General features: G+C 29.7%; 1 protein-coding gene across 1 annotated transcript; it reads right to left on the bottom strand.

The window, feature by feature from the left end:
• Positions 1-8,286: 8,286 nt before the first annotated feature.
• Positions 8,287-10,051, bottom strand: LOC107886627 (probable galacturonosyltransferase-like 9). The gene has a single exon (XM_016810650.2). It carries the CDS (start codon positions 9,659-9,661, stop codon positions 8,537-8,539), a length of 1,125 nt encoding a protein of 374 aa, XP_016666139.1. The 5' UTR covers positions 9,662-10,051; the 3' UTR covers positions 8,287-8,536.
• Positions 10,052-15,885: the final 5,834 nt, after the last annotated feature.

Here is a 15,885-nt window from a genome sequence, read left to right on the forward strand (position 1 = left end):
ATGAATATTCGGGCTGTCCATCTGTGTCATAGTCACTAAATTATTTATAACTCGAGCTACGGAACTCCAAATTAAGATCCGTTAATTTTACCTGAAACTAGACTCATATATCTTCTTACCATAAAATTTTTAAAATTTTTAGTTTAGCCATTAGGTACAGTTTATTCTTTAAATTCACCCCTATTCTGCTGTCTGACAGTTCCGACCCTTCTTCACTAAAAATTAATTATCTCATAGTACAGAACTCAGATAATATTCTGGTTGATTTCTCTTGAAAATAGACTCATTATGAATTCTAAAAATATAACTTTAAGCCTATAATTATTTTTATTCAATTTTTAGTGATTTTTCAAAATCAGAACAGGGGAACCTGAATTCATTCTGACCTTGTCTCACAAAATTCATTTTATCTCATAATTTACAATTCAATTGCTTATACCGTTTCTTTTATAAGAAACTAGACTCAATAAGCTTTAATTCCATATTTTATTAATCCTATAATTCAATTTCTACAGTTTTTGGTGATTTTTCAAAATTAGACTACTGCTGCTGTCCAAAATAGTCTTAGTGCAAAATGTTGATTTCCACTTTTAATTTCAATTTAATCCTAACTAAATTCACTTACTTTTCTATCTTAATTCATACTTTATTTCTACTCAATTTTTAACTAAACTCATACTTAACTATTAAATTTCCAACATATTTTCCTAATTTCGAAATTTCATCAATTTAGTCCCTACAACATAAAACTTATGAATTAATTTACAATTCAATCCTTATTTCATTTCTAACTTGAATTCCTATCAATCTAACCCCTAATTCATCTTTTTATTCAACATGAACAATATTTAAAAATCTAATTACTTTCAAAATATTCACTTAATTTCATCAAAACCTTGTCCCAAAGCTTCCAAAACATCAAAATTAAATAAAAAGGGCTAAATTGACTTACCTATTTAACTTTCAAGCCTTGATCCAATTTTTCCCTTTTTCCTTCTTTCCTTTTTTTCCTTCCTTCTTTCTTTCCCCTGCTCTCTGTTTGGTTTCATCCTTTCTTTCTTTTTCTATTCTTTTTCTTTTTATTTCTTTTACTTTATATATATATATTATAATAACTTAACAATAGCTATAATAAAATATCTATTTAATATCCAATATCTATTTTACATTTGTATACACATATACTATTACATTTGTCTTTCTTTAATCTATTTATTATATAAATATCTTTTACTTAATAATAATATATAATTTAATAATATACTTATATAATAAGTAAATATACATGTATTTTACAAATGTATGTATATTAGTATCACATGTCACTATACATACCATACATTTGTCAACTTTTTATTTATTTATCATATAATATTAATTTAATAATAAACATTAATATTTACTTAAATAATAAGCAAATAAATATATGTATTACAAATGTGTGTATTATATTTATTATACTTGTATTTTATTTTTGCCATACACTTGGCACTCTTTTTGGTTTATTTACTTATTTAGTCCTTTTAATTTTCTTTATTCTATAATTAAACTTTCACACTTCATTCAATTTAATCCTTTTATCTAATTATCCTTTATTTAAGCTAATTTGCTTCATTAAACTTTAATTAATCACTCTCTTAACTTCGTAAATATTTTTAATAAATATTTACAAATCTATTTTTCAAAAACGGAGACCCGAAAATGTACTTTTTTGATAACTGTAAAAATTCGGGTCATTACAAGTTAAATGGGTTTACAAGACCAAATTCAAAGAAAATGGTGAGATTGACAAGTATAAAGCTCGTTTATTAGCTAAAGGCTACAAGCAGAAATTCGGTGTTGATTACAAAGAAGTATATGCTCCTGTGGCTCGGCTTGACACAATCACATCAGTGGTGGCAGTAGCAACACAAAACTCGTGGCTGATTCTACAACTTGATGTAAAGTCAGCTTTCCTACGTGGGGATGGAAGAGCAGGTATTTATCAATCAACCTCCTGGCTATGTGAAATATGGTAGTGAACAGAAGGTATATAGATTAAAAAAGGCACTATACGGGCTGAAACAAGCTCCAAGAGCATGGTACAGTCGAATAAATGCTTATTTCATTTCAGCAGGTTTTAAGAAGTGTCCATATGAGCATACCCTTTACTGCAAAGTTGAGAATGAGAAGATTGTTATTGTGTGTTTGTATGTGGATGATCTAAGATATATTGAGAATAATTTAATGATGCTTGATAAATTTAAGCAATCAATGATGAAAGAATTTGATACGTCTGACCTTGGGTTAATGCATTATTTTCTTGGTATTGGAGTATATCAATCAGATTGTGGAATTTTTATTAAACAAAAGAAGTATGTCAGAGAAATTTTAGACAGATTTGGGATGAAGAATTGTAATTCTGTAGCCACTCTCACTAAGCTGGGGTTGAAATTGGAGAAAAATCCTTCTGGTGAGAAGATTAACAGCACATTATACAAACAACTCGTAGGAAGTTTGATAAACTTGACAGCCACACGACCTGATATTATGTATTCCGTTAGTCTTATTAGCAGGTTCATGGAACACCCAAATGAAATGCACTTTCTTGCTGCCAAAAGAACTCTTTGCTACTTACAAGGGATATCAGATTATGGGATCTTATACAAGAAAGGAGTAAAGTCTAATCTCATTGGATTCACTGATGGTGATTTTGCAGGGGATACAAATGATCGAAAGAGCACTTCGGGGTATGTGTTCATGCTAGGATTAGGGGCTATTTCTTGGTCATCAAAAAAACAATCGATTGTTACTCTGTCAATTACCGAAGCAGAGTATGTTGCAGCCACCACATGTGCTTCTCTAGTAATTTGGTTAAGAAACATTATTGCGGATGTTTTTTTTTCCACAGAAGGGACCTACTCCAATTTTTTGTGACAACAATTCAACTATAAAGTTGTCAAATGATCCTGTCTTGCACAGAAGAACGAAACACATAGATGTAAAATTTCATTTCTTGAGAGATCTCACGAAGAAGTGAATTATAGAAGTTGTTTACTGTAGAAGTAAGGATCAAGCTGCTGATATTTTCACCGAACCTCTCAAGATTGAAAGGTTTATAAGTTGAGAAAGCTGTTGGGAGTTTGCATATTGAGGGAGAGATCGCATGATGAAGTTACTTAAACTGGAAATCTGCTTTCAGTTTAAGGGAGGGATTGATGGAAAATTAATCACACCACGTTTCTATCTTCTTCTTTTTTTTAATTAAGTGTTATGGTTAGACTTCTATTTTTAGCAAGTTTGTTAGTCAAATAAGTTTGTTTAATCTTTATGGGATTTTTCTGTTTTCATTAATTTGTTAGTGGAGAATCTTACTTCCATGATTTAGTTTCTCTGTAAGCCTATATAAAGGCATAATTGTTGAAGTTAATAACAGTGAATTGATTTTGGTTATCTTCCTCTCTTGTGTTAAGTACTCCTTTAAATTTTGTTATCAGTGGGCTCAATTGTTTTATCCCATCAAAGCCAGAATCCTCATCTTATCGAAGATATCCCCCCACACACTTTGTAATAATGGCTAGATGGCAAGTCCAACACGTTAATATCATCTTACACGAGACCCCTGCTATAAATACCTCCACAAACAAAGAAAAGAAGATCGACTAAAAAAGAATACTAAATCTACACTCTTTCAGTCATTAGCATTCACGTATTAAAATAAAAATGCATGAAAGATAACAAAATGAAGTTTTGGTTGAATGGTAAATTTAAGGTTTTGCTAATTTAATTGATGTGGATTCAAATTCTACCATATGCATATTTTATTGGTTTTTGTTAAAATAAAAAGACAAATACCGTCAAACAATATAACTTATTTAAATTACTAAAGAACATTTTCGTAATTTTCCTAACCAAATTGGTGTCTGGTTGGCTCATGACACTAACTCAATTAGGGATTTAAATAATATATAATAAATAATAAAACTTATGGTTTGAAACTAATTAACAATAACACATGAAATATGTACAATTCTAAAATAAAAAGAAATATATTAAATTGAGAGTAAAATGAAATTTAAACACGTTAATATATCATATTAAAAATTCTAAATACAGTACAATTGTTTATCATGATGTTATCATTAATCCTGAGTTAGTTGAATTGACTTATGACACCAGCTCAATCAACAACATTATCAAGATACTAAAAATCTTATCACACGCCTATGTGTATGGAAACCACATATTTAGAACACGTATGTGTGTTTAAAAATAGTAATATATATTATTGATGGAAGTAATAAAGTGTGCAAAATGAAATTAAAATGTATAAAAAAATTAAAAATAAAACTTTGGTTGAGTGGTAAATGTAAATTTCTACTAATTGGACTAATATGTAGTTTATCCCTGAACTTGTCCAAAAGTACTGACCACCTCCGAACATGCGAACGTTTAGAGTAAAAATCGTGCAAATAAGAATATATAAAATCAATGTGGTATCTTCAAGTGAACATGTCAAATTTTAATATAGTTTTGTGTTACAACGGAGCATAGAGAAGTATTCCAAAAATCGCAATCAAGGGAGGTTGAATTAAATCTAAATATATTATCTACACTAACAAGTTTAAACAGTTATCACCAAAAATCATATTACGATAATTAAAATTAAGTATTAAGATTGTAAAATAAAAACTAACTATTAAAAACAAAGTTGACAAATAGAAATCTCTCAACTAACAGGCAGAAGATTAACTTGCTTCAGTAATTACAATTAAAAATAAAATATAAATACAATAAAATATGAAAATGAAATACAAATATAATACAACTATATAAACACACCAAAAATTAACTTAGCCAAGTTACATAAAATATTAAATATTAAATTACAATGAAAAAAATATGTAACATATAAATTTATAAAAAAAATAAGAATCAAATGAAATTGTAGTTAAAATAATAATAAAAACATTGAAAATTAGGATGTTTTAGTTTGAATCTTATCGATTTCACATTATTTTCGATAAATACTTAATTAAATTGAGATTCAGTTAAAGGATAACATCAATTTAGTAAACCCTTTAATATAACATTAGATTTTGTTGCAAATACAAAATGAGTGAAAGAAACACATAATATTAAAATTAAATTTATAAAAAATAATAATTGGTTTATAGGTGAAATAAACATTTTTTAGACTTTCGTTTTATTATTAGAGATTGTATTTTTAGTTGTTTTATTTAAACATTTTATACAAAAATAATAAAAGATGAAAATATAATTATATTAACATTAATTAAAATAGGGTTTTTAAGTAATTTTTTAATTGAGTTTGTGTGAATTGACTTGTGATAATAAAACACTTTGGTTAAAATATATTCTTCGTATATTTGAAATTTAATCCATTAATCTCTTTACTTATTGGATTTAAAAATTAAAGACCAATTGATAATATTATTAAAATTATTTTGTTAAATTTAGTGGAGTAACATTATACTCACTTGATAGTTATGAAAGAAAGAAAAATGAAATAGATCTACCATTTCTTAAAATCTCTCTTCTCATTCAAAATCGTGGTATAACATTTATCCCTCCTGATCTGATCATGAAATAGATGAAATAAATCAAAAAAATAGATTTTTGTTTAAGAATGAAATCTTATTGGAACTGCCCAGTTCATCCGTCGGAACCATATCACATCCCGGATCTGACGAAATAGGATGAATTGAGACTGTATTTTGTAAATACGTAATTATCTTGAATATATTAACTACTTCTTTATTTTTCAATCGCCTGGAAGGGACAAAAGAAACATATTGTTCTTTCTTCAACAATTTCTGATTTCTAGTGGACCTCTTAGTGGGGTTTGAACCCATCTATCAGAGAAAAAAGAACGAATGGATCTTATAGGATTCCCAAGAAATTCTTCTATTTCTTCCAGAAGCAGATGATTATTCATCTGCTTCTCACGTTCCGTGAATAGTCGGGACATTGAGGAATATCTAGAAAGACACTTAGGGAATCGGTCTGATTCTATCTCCGTTCGTTTCGTTTGAAGAAAGGAAGAATCCCAAAGAATCGAGTTGTAATAAACTTAAATTTAATGAAAGAATTTTAACAATATTAATAATTCAACATTATAAACTTAAATTCTAAATATATTAAGAGTAAAATTACTTACTGTATGTTTTAACCAAACATTTTGTATACGTATAGATATACAAATATGAGACATGCACAAATTGACGCTGTTTTCTTTTTCCAGTCAATTTTGAAGACATATATAATCCTTGTCCCTAGGGGAACTTAAGTTCAACTCCTCTCTAACTTGCCTTCATTCTTCCTCCTGTAATGCCTCTTAAGCTACTCAATCTCCACTACTCCAGAAATGGAAATAAAAACTTCCACTTCCACAGTGAACATCACTGTCTGAATTCCACTATATATATACCCTCTACCTTCTTACTGAAATTCCATCTCCATTTCATCAACAAAAAAACCTTGTAACAAGGTTTAAGTCAACATGAAAATGTGTTGTTTTATTTCTTCAACTATGCCTTGGTTTAACTCTCCTATCGGGCCTTGCTAAACCAGACCCTGACCCACTTCAAGATTACTGCATTGCAGACACTAAATCCCCTTTGTACCTCAATGGTGCACCCTATCTCAACCCAACTTTGGCTCATTCCTCCCACTTCACCACCTCGGCTCTAGCCAAAGCCGGTGACACCAAGGCTAACCAATTCGGCTTCAGTGTCACCCTCACCACCCTTGCAAATTTGCCTGGAATTAACACCATGGGCCTCACCATGGCCCGTGTCGACATAGCAGCTGACGACCTTGTTCTGCCCCATTCCCACCCTCGGGCCTCTGAAGTCACCATTTGTCTTCAGGGTGTTATCCTTGTGGGCTTTGTGGATACCTCTAACCGCTTATTCACTCAAAAACTTGAGCCCGGTGACTCCTTCGTTTTTCCCAGAGGACTCATCCATTTTCTGTATAACATGGAGCCAGAGAAGCCTGCTTTGGCTATCTCTGGGCTCAGCAGCCAAAACCCAGGCGCACAAATAGCTTCAAGGGCCGCTTTCGTATCCAATCCACCCATTCTCGAAGTTGTTTTGGAAAAGGCATTTCAAATCAGCCGCCAGGACATTACCAAGATACGCAAAAACCTTGGCGGCTAACCTATGTGATTGTTTGTTTCTCATTTCTTTTTTTTTTTTTGAAATGGGATCGTTGCATATTATTATTTGATTCTTGCCTTTGATCATGATGTAGGAAAAAAATGGTAGTTCAAGTCTTTATTCACATAAAATAGACCTTCCAACAGTCGTATAATTGTGTATTATTATTAACATTATTAGTTTTTTTTAAATAAAATAATCAAGGAGGTGTGAATTATTTGTTTATTACGGTTGCTTGTAAAGGGAGTTTAACAAATAATTTATGTTTGAATGGAAACTAAATTAATATTTAAAAAAAAAAAGAACAAAAGAATTCAAGTAGCCTAAAAGTTGCGTGTTCATCTTCATCATAAAATATTCTGGAAAGAAGCAATTCAGTGTACAAATATGGTAAAAATGTAGTAAAACCCAATCCGTTATTTCCAGATTTGATTCTTTGAATTGTGTAAACAATGTCTTGGTTTCCCATGTGAAAATTTTGAAGTGTTAGGTGTGAAGAAGCATGTGATGAAATGGCAATTCACAATTGGATTGGAAACTATGAAAATCAATCAAAACACTCATGTTAGGCTAAACCAGAATAACAGATATGACGTTATCTAAAATGGATTGATTGGACATTGACAAATTCCACAAAAATGAAAATACTAGAACAGTCGTATGTCAATTCAATCAAACCCTAAACTATAACTTCAAAAATTAAATGTCATCTTACGAGGATGATCAGCAATCCATTTCGAGATTTATAACAACGCGTGCTAATGTTGAAAAAGAAGACGATTTCCGTCATCAAAAAAGATAAATGTGAAAATGGTTTATTGCCTTGATAGACAGGTTTGAACCATCCACATGTAAATTTATTGAGTTTCTTATAAAAAGAGTGCGTCCCAACAACGTCCCGTGAACAGCTGATAAAGTGACATTTCACTAATGCACAAAAATGTTGCAGTCTTCTGGTATCTTCTCAGCTTTTTCTTAAATTCAACTTCAATCTTATCTTGCCTTATAATCATCGTTAAACACATTGATATGATTAAATTAAACCAACCATACTGATACCCATTTCATTTTCTAAAAGAGAACCCACCAAAAAAAAAATGTGGAGCACAAGGGAAATGGAAAATGAATCAATGAACAACTCAAACCTTATTCCTCTCTCCAGAATTACATACAAAGGAATCAACCCAACCAAAAATTGTTCCACCCTTATCTGATGAATGAAACGAATTGATATTTGGTACTCATATGCAGAGCACAAATTAATAACCCAAAAAATATATATTCAGTTCGTATACAGCTGAGCTTTTCTATCAAAAGAATCAGTCATCATTTCTGTAACAATGTAAAATTTTAAAACAAAGAAAAAATAATAATCATGACAAGTAACTGGAAAATCCCAAGAAAATTGAAGAAGGAAAAGAAGATCGATCTTTGATTGAACTGCCCTTGTAAAGATCGTAGGGTTTCCAAAGATGATCAAGCGGACAAGGGTTTCTGGCATCGAGTCGAACCCAGGGTTTCCCTTTCCCACTCCAATGCAACAAACTCACCGGACCCGTATGCAACGACCGACATGAACCTCTTACATTGTCCCCACCAAGTCCATGTTGGTTCCATTTATGATCAATCGCTTCCACATTCCCAGCAAATACTAGCAGAAACGGAGGCAACGAACCCAATTCGTAAATCCTTCGTTTCCTCTGTATTTCCATCCAATTCTCGATTCTTTTCCTGTAATTCCCTTCTCTCCACCGAACCAAATCCATCACCATAACCCCCGTGTTGAAATAACACGGCCTTCTCGAATGGAAAACCCGGGAAAGAACTGGGTCGGACCAGAACCCGTCCGTGAAATACTTGGTGAAGTTGGCGTGGCAATATTCGGGTGCGCCGATGACGCGTGAGTTTGTGAGGGCTGTGTTCCAGAGTTTGTGAATGTCGTCGACCACGACCAAGTCCGAGTCGAGATAAATGACTCGGTCAACGCAGAGATCTAGGATGTCTCCGAGGTAATTTCGAGCGTAGTTGAGTGGGTTTTCCAGGGCTTGCCGGATTGAAGACGAGATTAAGTTGATTACCGCGTCTTCCCGGAATATGTAGATTTTGAAGTTGAGTGAAGGAAACGTGGATCGTACGAGTTTGCTCAACACTCTTGGACTCGCCGGGTCGAACTCGGCCGCAATGAAGTGGAAGAAGACGTTTTCCGGACACGAAGCGTGCCGGAGGACGGAGTGGACGGCGGCGATCGAGCCACGCAAGTATTCCGAGTCTAACGTCATCGCCACGTGGACTAAATCCGGGTCGCACGACGAAACAACTTCTTTGTTGACAGAAACCGGACATTCCACACCGTTACGATAATCCGGTGCCTCCGAGAATCCGAACCCGGGCCCGGACCCATCCCCTCCACCGATAGTCCGAATCCCAACAGAAAACGTCACCGTTAGAAAGAAATGAAGAAGGAAAACGGCGGCCGCAGCATGGAAAATGGAATGCATTATCGTTAAAAAGAAAAACAGAACAAGAAAAAGACAGAGTCCTGTTCTGTTATAAGCTTATTAGATGATTGATGAAAGGGATATGCTCGTAAAGATAACGCGGAGCTTTCAAGAGTGTGGGTTTCACAAGAAAGCGAAACGCGGTTTATTGATAAAAAAGGAAAGAGCCCAAAAAATGAGAGTGGGTTTGGGGTTTTGGGGGTGGGGGTGGGTTCGCCGGCTCTTCCCTGTTTTTTTCCTTATGGGAATAACAGATGAACAGAGAGGGTGGGAGCTTTGAGTTGTCCTTTAAATGACAAGAATAACTGTTGATTTAAGGAGGGAGTTAATTGAATCAGATCATGGGAGATTTGTTTTTTTATTTTTGAATTATAGTTTTATTTTATGAATTTAGATTTAAAAAAAAAAGAAAATTGTAGAAATTTCAAACAAAGTACAAATATTCTAGATTTTAACTTGATTCTTGCATTATGAATTTAACAAATTGATTAAATATAAGGAATAATAGAGTACAAATACAAACATCCTTTAAAATATTATAAACAAAATATTGTTTTTTCTCTTTTAATCCAAAACATCCCTCTTATCTTCATAATTAAACTCCATTTGATTTAGTTTTGTTTCATTTTTTGTCCAATTATCCGACTTTAAATTTCACATTCTCACTTTTCCATCTTTATGTTACAACTCCACTTTTAAATTTTCATTTTCCTAATTCATCAAATAACGATTCTCATTTGGTGCATTTGCAATAAAATTTTTAATGTTTATATTTTTTTTAATTTGATTTTTATTATTATTTTTGGGTAAATTACGTTTGTGGTAATCCAATTATTTAATTTATTTTTTTTTCACTAAACTATTCGATTATTCTTTTTTTATCTTCAGCGGTTAAATAACTAACCAAAACGTGTCATAGTAGCTTTTAAAATTTCCCTAATAACAACATCAACCCTCATACATTTATATATTGTGTCAATTTATTTTTTATTCAAAAAAATTAAACCCTTAACGTTTACACACTATGTAATTTGATCCTTTTACAATTTTGTTTTTCTATGTCCTCTTGTTTGATTCAATGAAAAAATAAACACCTGCTTTGTTAATTCAATCCAATTTGTAAGTCTAACACATTAAAAAAAAAATTGAGCTTTGATTTGCTTTGTCAATGGCCTCCAACTCAAGCCACCAAAAAATGAATTAATTATCGTTAAGAGATATCAAGTTCTTAGTCATTTAAAGTATAAGGAAAATAATATATTTGAGGATTTTATAATTTAATAATAAACGGAATTTAAAAATATATATATTCTTGCTTCTCTCTAATTTACACATTTTTATTAAATTATATTTTCATGTAAAAAATTAGGTAATGTATATATATTGAGGGCTCAAGTTTTAAAATTTAAGACTAAATTGACAAAATGTATAAGGATTAAGGGCTAAATTTTTTATTATGTTAATTTTAAAAGTTGCAATGTTATGTTTCCATTAATCATTTAACAATAGGTGGCTAAGAAAGAAAAAATTGAAAAGTTGGGTGATTTTATAACTTTTCATAGTTGAGTGACAAAAAACGAAACTTAGTGATAGTTGAGTGGCTACCAGTATAATTTACCATTATTTTTTTTGTGCAAAAATTGATCATTGACCTTTTAAAAAAATCAAGTCATTTTTCTTTAACGAAACTGCTAACTAAAACATTAAAATTTTTAGTGATATTGGCATGACAATCCGCATGTTAGTCCATACATACTTCACACTAACGTAACAATACTTGTCTTATATGTCAGGTTAACAAATAATTTATAATTATAAAATATATAAAGAAAAAAAATGAAGTATACATGAATTGCCTTACAGACTCCTACCATGTTTAAAAAATTAATATTTTAGTTAATATTTCTGTTAAAAAAATCAAATAGACTATTTTTAAAAAATTAATGATTAAATTTAACAATTTTTAAAAGATTAAAAACAAAATTAGCTAAAAAAATAAGGATAAAATAAATAAAAAATATATATTATATCTTAAAAATTGTCAAATTTTTTATACTTAATTTTCTTTTAAACATCTTCTTAAGTTGTGGAGTCTAATATGAATTAAATAGGTTTTTTACTCATAGTATTATTAAAGAATAAATAAAAAATAATATTTATTTACAAGTAATTGAGTTAGGACGTGATTAGTTTGTGCAATGCCTGCTCAGCCAAGTCTACTCTCGCCTCAAATAATCTTTTATTGCATTTCATAATAGAATTATCCTTATTTAGCATATTATTGTAATGTTAAGTTGTTATGTTTGAATTTCGACATTATTTCTAATAACTCAACTCAGACTTCTTCAACCAATCTTCCCACATTACTTAACTCAAATGTCAAAAACAAATGCCTGTTTAACAACCGATCGCAAATTCACCTATTCTCTCTAAACTTTATTTAAAATTACATTTCAACCGCTTAACTTTCAAAAATTATATAACAATCACTAACATTATTGAATTGTTACATTTTTTTTCATTTATCTTTTAACTACCGTTAAGAAAATAACGTAAGACATTAATTTATTGGTAAATTACTAATTTAATCCTTCAACTGTAACTAAAATATCAATTTAATTTTTTTTAAAAATTCTTAACAATAATTCTAAAAAGAAAAACTACAAACAAATAAATAAATAAATTAAAAAATATTGAATGAACTAAACTCCATTCCTTTAGCTTTTTAAAGCTTGTAATTTATTTCTTTATTTAAGGTATTTTAAAAGTACGGGTTGAATGAGTTTACAAAGAGTGGTCCTCCTTATTTTTCACCTTAAAAAATCTCACCTTTTGGATAAAATCTGAGCCTTGAGTTTGGGTAAGATTGTTTATCTCAAAAACTTGTCTACTTATTCAGCCTTTGATTTTGATTTTAGTTAGAAAATAAGTAAAAATGATTGCTTTTGGTACTGTTAATTATTTGTGTCCCAGGATCAATCCAATGAAAATATAGGAATAAGAACGGGTTTGCTTCAAATTTCCTTCTTTTGCACTTCATTTGTTTAGATTTAGGTTTAATTATGGCAGGGTAAAAGAGAAATAAATTTAATAAAAGAAGAGCACGTACTTTTTAAAAAAAAAAGAATTGAATATATTTATTTGTTTGTTAAGATCTTTTAATTATTGTTAAGAAATTTTTTTAAAAATTAAAGTGATATTTTAGTTATAGTTCAAGAACCACATTAGTAATTAATTATTTAAATTAATGTGTCATGTCGTCCTCTTAATTGTAGTTAATGAACAAGTGATAAAAATATAACAATTCACGTTAGTGATTGTTATATAATTTTTGAAAGATGAGTGATTGAAATATAATTTTAAATAAAGTTTAAAGATAATTAATGTAATTTACCCAAAAATTAACGTGTTAAAGATGAACTCATAAGTGTCATGTTATATGCAAAAATCATAGAAAAACATATATATATATATAATACAAAAGATAATGTTAGCAAAATATCTTATAATAAAAAAAAACACAAAATTTTATCTAAAATAATCCTTATCAACAATCTATAAAAAATTCCTGTGTAGAGATGAAGAGAGCTTTAATTTAATCTTTTAACATCCCTACTTCTATCCCTATTATTAGCCAAACAAATCAAATAATCCTCTATGAATATTAATGATACCATTTTGTTAAGCACTATCTTAATTAAGCACTATTTTATATTTCTAGGAAGTTAACCTAAATTATGGTTAAACATGATAAAACTTGAGTCATTTTTCGGGTTTGCATTCACATCATTTCCATCAAATACATATCAAATCTAATATATTTAAAAAATTTAAATTATATATATATATATTTTTATACAACATTAAGAATAGGGGCTGGAGATAACACGGTTCGAATCAATGTCAAATAAGTGTCTAATAAAAACTTTATCCATCGCTCCTTTTAAGTCAAAACAATTTTAAATCAAATTTTTAATACTAAACTTAAAAATAATTTCTAAAAAAAACAATTTAGTTTAATTTTTAATGTAATGCATTTTTTTATTATAAAATTTTGCATAAAAATTTTAACAAATAAGTATAATATATTTAAATTAATACACAATCAATTTATGCATTATATGAATAAGAAAACAAGTTATGTATATATCTTAATATATCTATACTACTAAATATTTGATTGAGTTAGTATCACAGGTCAACCAAGTACCAACTCAATTGTGTATGACAAAAATACCCTTATTATACAAAGCAAAACATATTATTATGAAGGTGTTTTTGGCATTTTATATAATTTACATAATATATATATACAACATAAGATTTGAACCCAATACTCTATAGTTTTTAACATTTATACTTTACCGTCTCGAATAAAATTTAATTTATTATTTATATAAATTTTTATAAATATATTTATCATGTAATTTATTTTTTTACCATGAATATATCATAATCTAGAATATATATTAAAAGTTATATTTATTTGGAATAAATTATAATATATTTTTACAATGCTAAATTAAAAATCAATAAAGAAAAGCTTGTAACATAAATAAAATAATATAAGGGTACAGAGGCGGATCCTCATCGGGGCGTAGGTATCTTGGCCCCTCAAAGTTTTAAAAATCTTAGTTATACTCTTAAATTTTTTTAAAAACTTCAATTAGGTTTTTCAATTTTAAAAAAAAAAAAATTAAAAATTTCAATTAGATTCTTCAATTTTTTTTTTATAAATTTTCATAAAATCTCTAAAAAAATTATAATTTTTAAAATTAAATCTACCAAAAGTTTTGAAATGTCTCACTAAAACTTTCAAAGTTATTAAAAATTTTAATTAAACTCCAAAAATTTAAAGTCGGGGTTATAAATATTATTAACATCCATAAAAATGGATATTTTGAATATTGATATAAAAAGGAAGGAATAAATATAGTAATGTTGTAATCTCAAATTAATGTTGGCGAGTCCCGTTGGATTAGCATATTAATTATGGCATAATCTAAGTGGTTGAGTTTCCCCGAGGTGCCAGCCTGAGCATGGGCCTGCCACTAATAGCCTGACAGCTACGCACCCAAAGCATTCCAGCTGGTTTATGCCTAATTTCATTCATCGTGGCTGGTATTCCCCCATGTGATCACGTGCTCCCTTCCTCTTTTTATTTTTGTATCATTATTAAATAAAGCCTTCTTTCTTGTCTTCTCATTGGACTACAACCATACAATTTGGGTTTTGTTTTTTGTTTTCGAGATTTAATTAAGCTTTTTCACTTTCCAAAAATGTGATATGCTTGCAATACATGTGCTGCAAAATTTCATCAAGTTGGACTGATTATTTAAGCAATTTCAACTATATAAAAAATATTAAAATATTTACTTCTTTCTTCATCATTGCCACTGGTTTTGTTAGCTGTTAAAACTTTTATTTTTCTATTCTAGAGATTTTTAATTTAATTTTTCGGATTAGAGGTTTTTTTAATATATAAAATATCAGTTGATGAGTTAATTAGTTTGTGGGCGTGCCTTCGGACACGTTGCAGGTACTTTAAATGAGAATTGACAAACAATCGAAGAAGGATCAAAACAGGTTCAATGTCGGGACGACACAGTAATTTTTGGCAATAGACACGACGATGATGCCATGACGAGGAGAATCGAAATGTCACGACGATTCCTAATGTTTTGCAGCCACGTTTTGTATAGATCAACAGGACTACTTCTCCTCATTGGATTTAGACATGCTTATCAGCAAGGAATTTTTTTTTAAGGTGACAAGATATAGTCGCATATGAGTTTTAGTGAGGGTTTTGTGGTAACTATGGATAGAATTTTGTTCTCGAGTTAGGGCTTTGTTGTAATAGCCTAATTTTCAGTGGTGTCGGAACAGTGATTCGAGATCACTAAATCCGACAAATGAGTAGGAAATATTATTAATTTAGTGAGTATAAGTTAAATGTGAAGTTAGGAAAAATTTTAAAATAGTGGATAGTGTACTAAAAATAAATATTAAAATAATTAGAATCGAAAATGAGGTATCGAGACCTCGGGGATTTTAAATCGAGCCATAAATATTTTTATAAATATTTATGGAGTGTTAATATGTTAGTATTAAAGTTTCGTCAAGAAATTTTAAAGTTCTGATAGTTAATTGAACAAAAAGAACTAAATTGTATCAAATGCAAAATTGTGAGAAATGATTAAATAGCTTAATTGATAAAAGAAAGA

Source organism: Gossypium hirsutum, chromosome A03 (assembly GCF_007990345.1).
Source record: "Gossypium hirsutum isolate 1008001.06 chromosome A03, Gossypium_hirsutum_v2.1, whole genome shotgun sequence".
Classification (NCBI taxonomy): domain Eukaryota; kingdom Viridiplantae; phylum Streptophyta; class Magnoliopsida; order Malvales; family Malvaceae; genus Gossypium; species Gossypium hirsutum.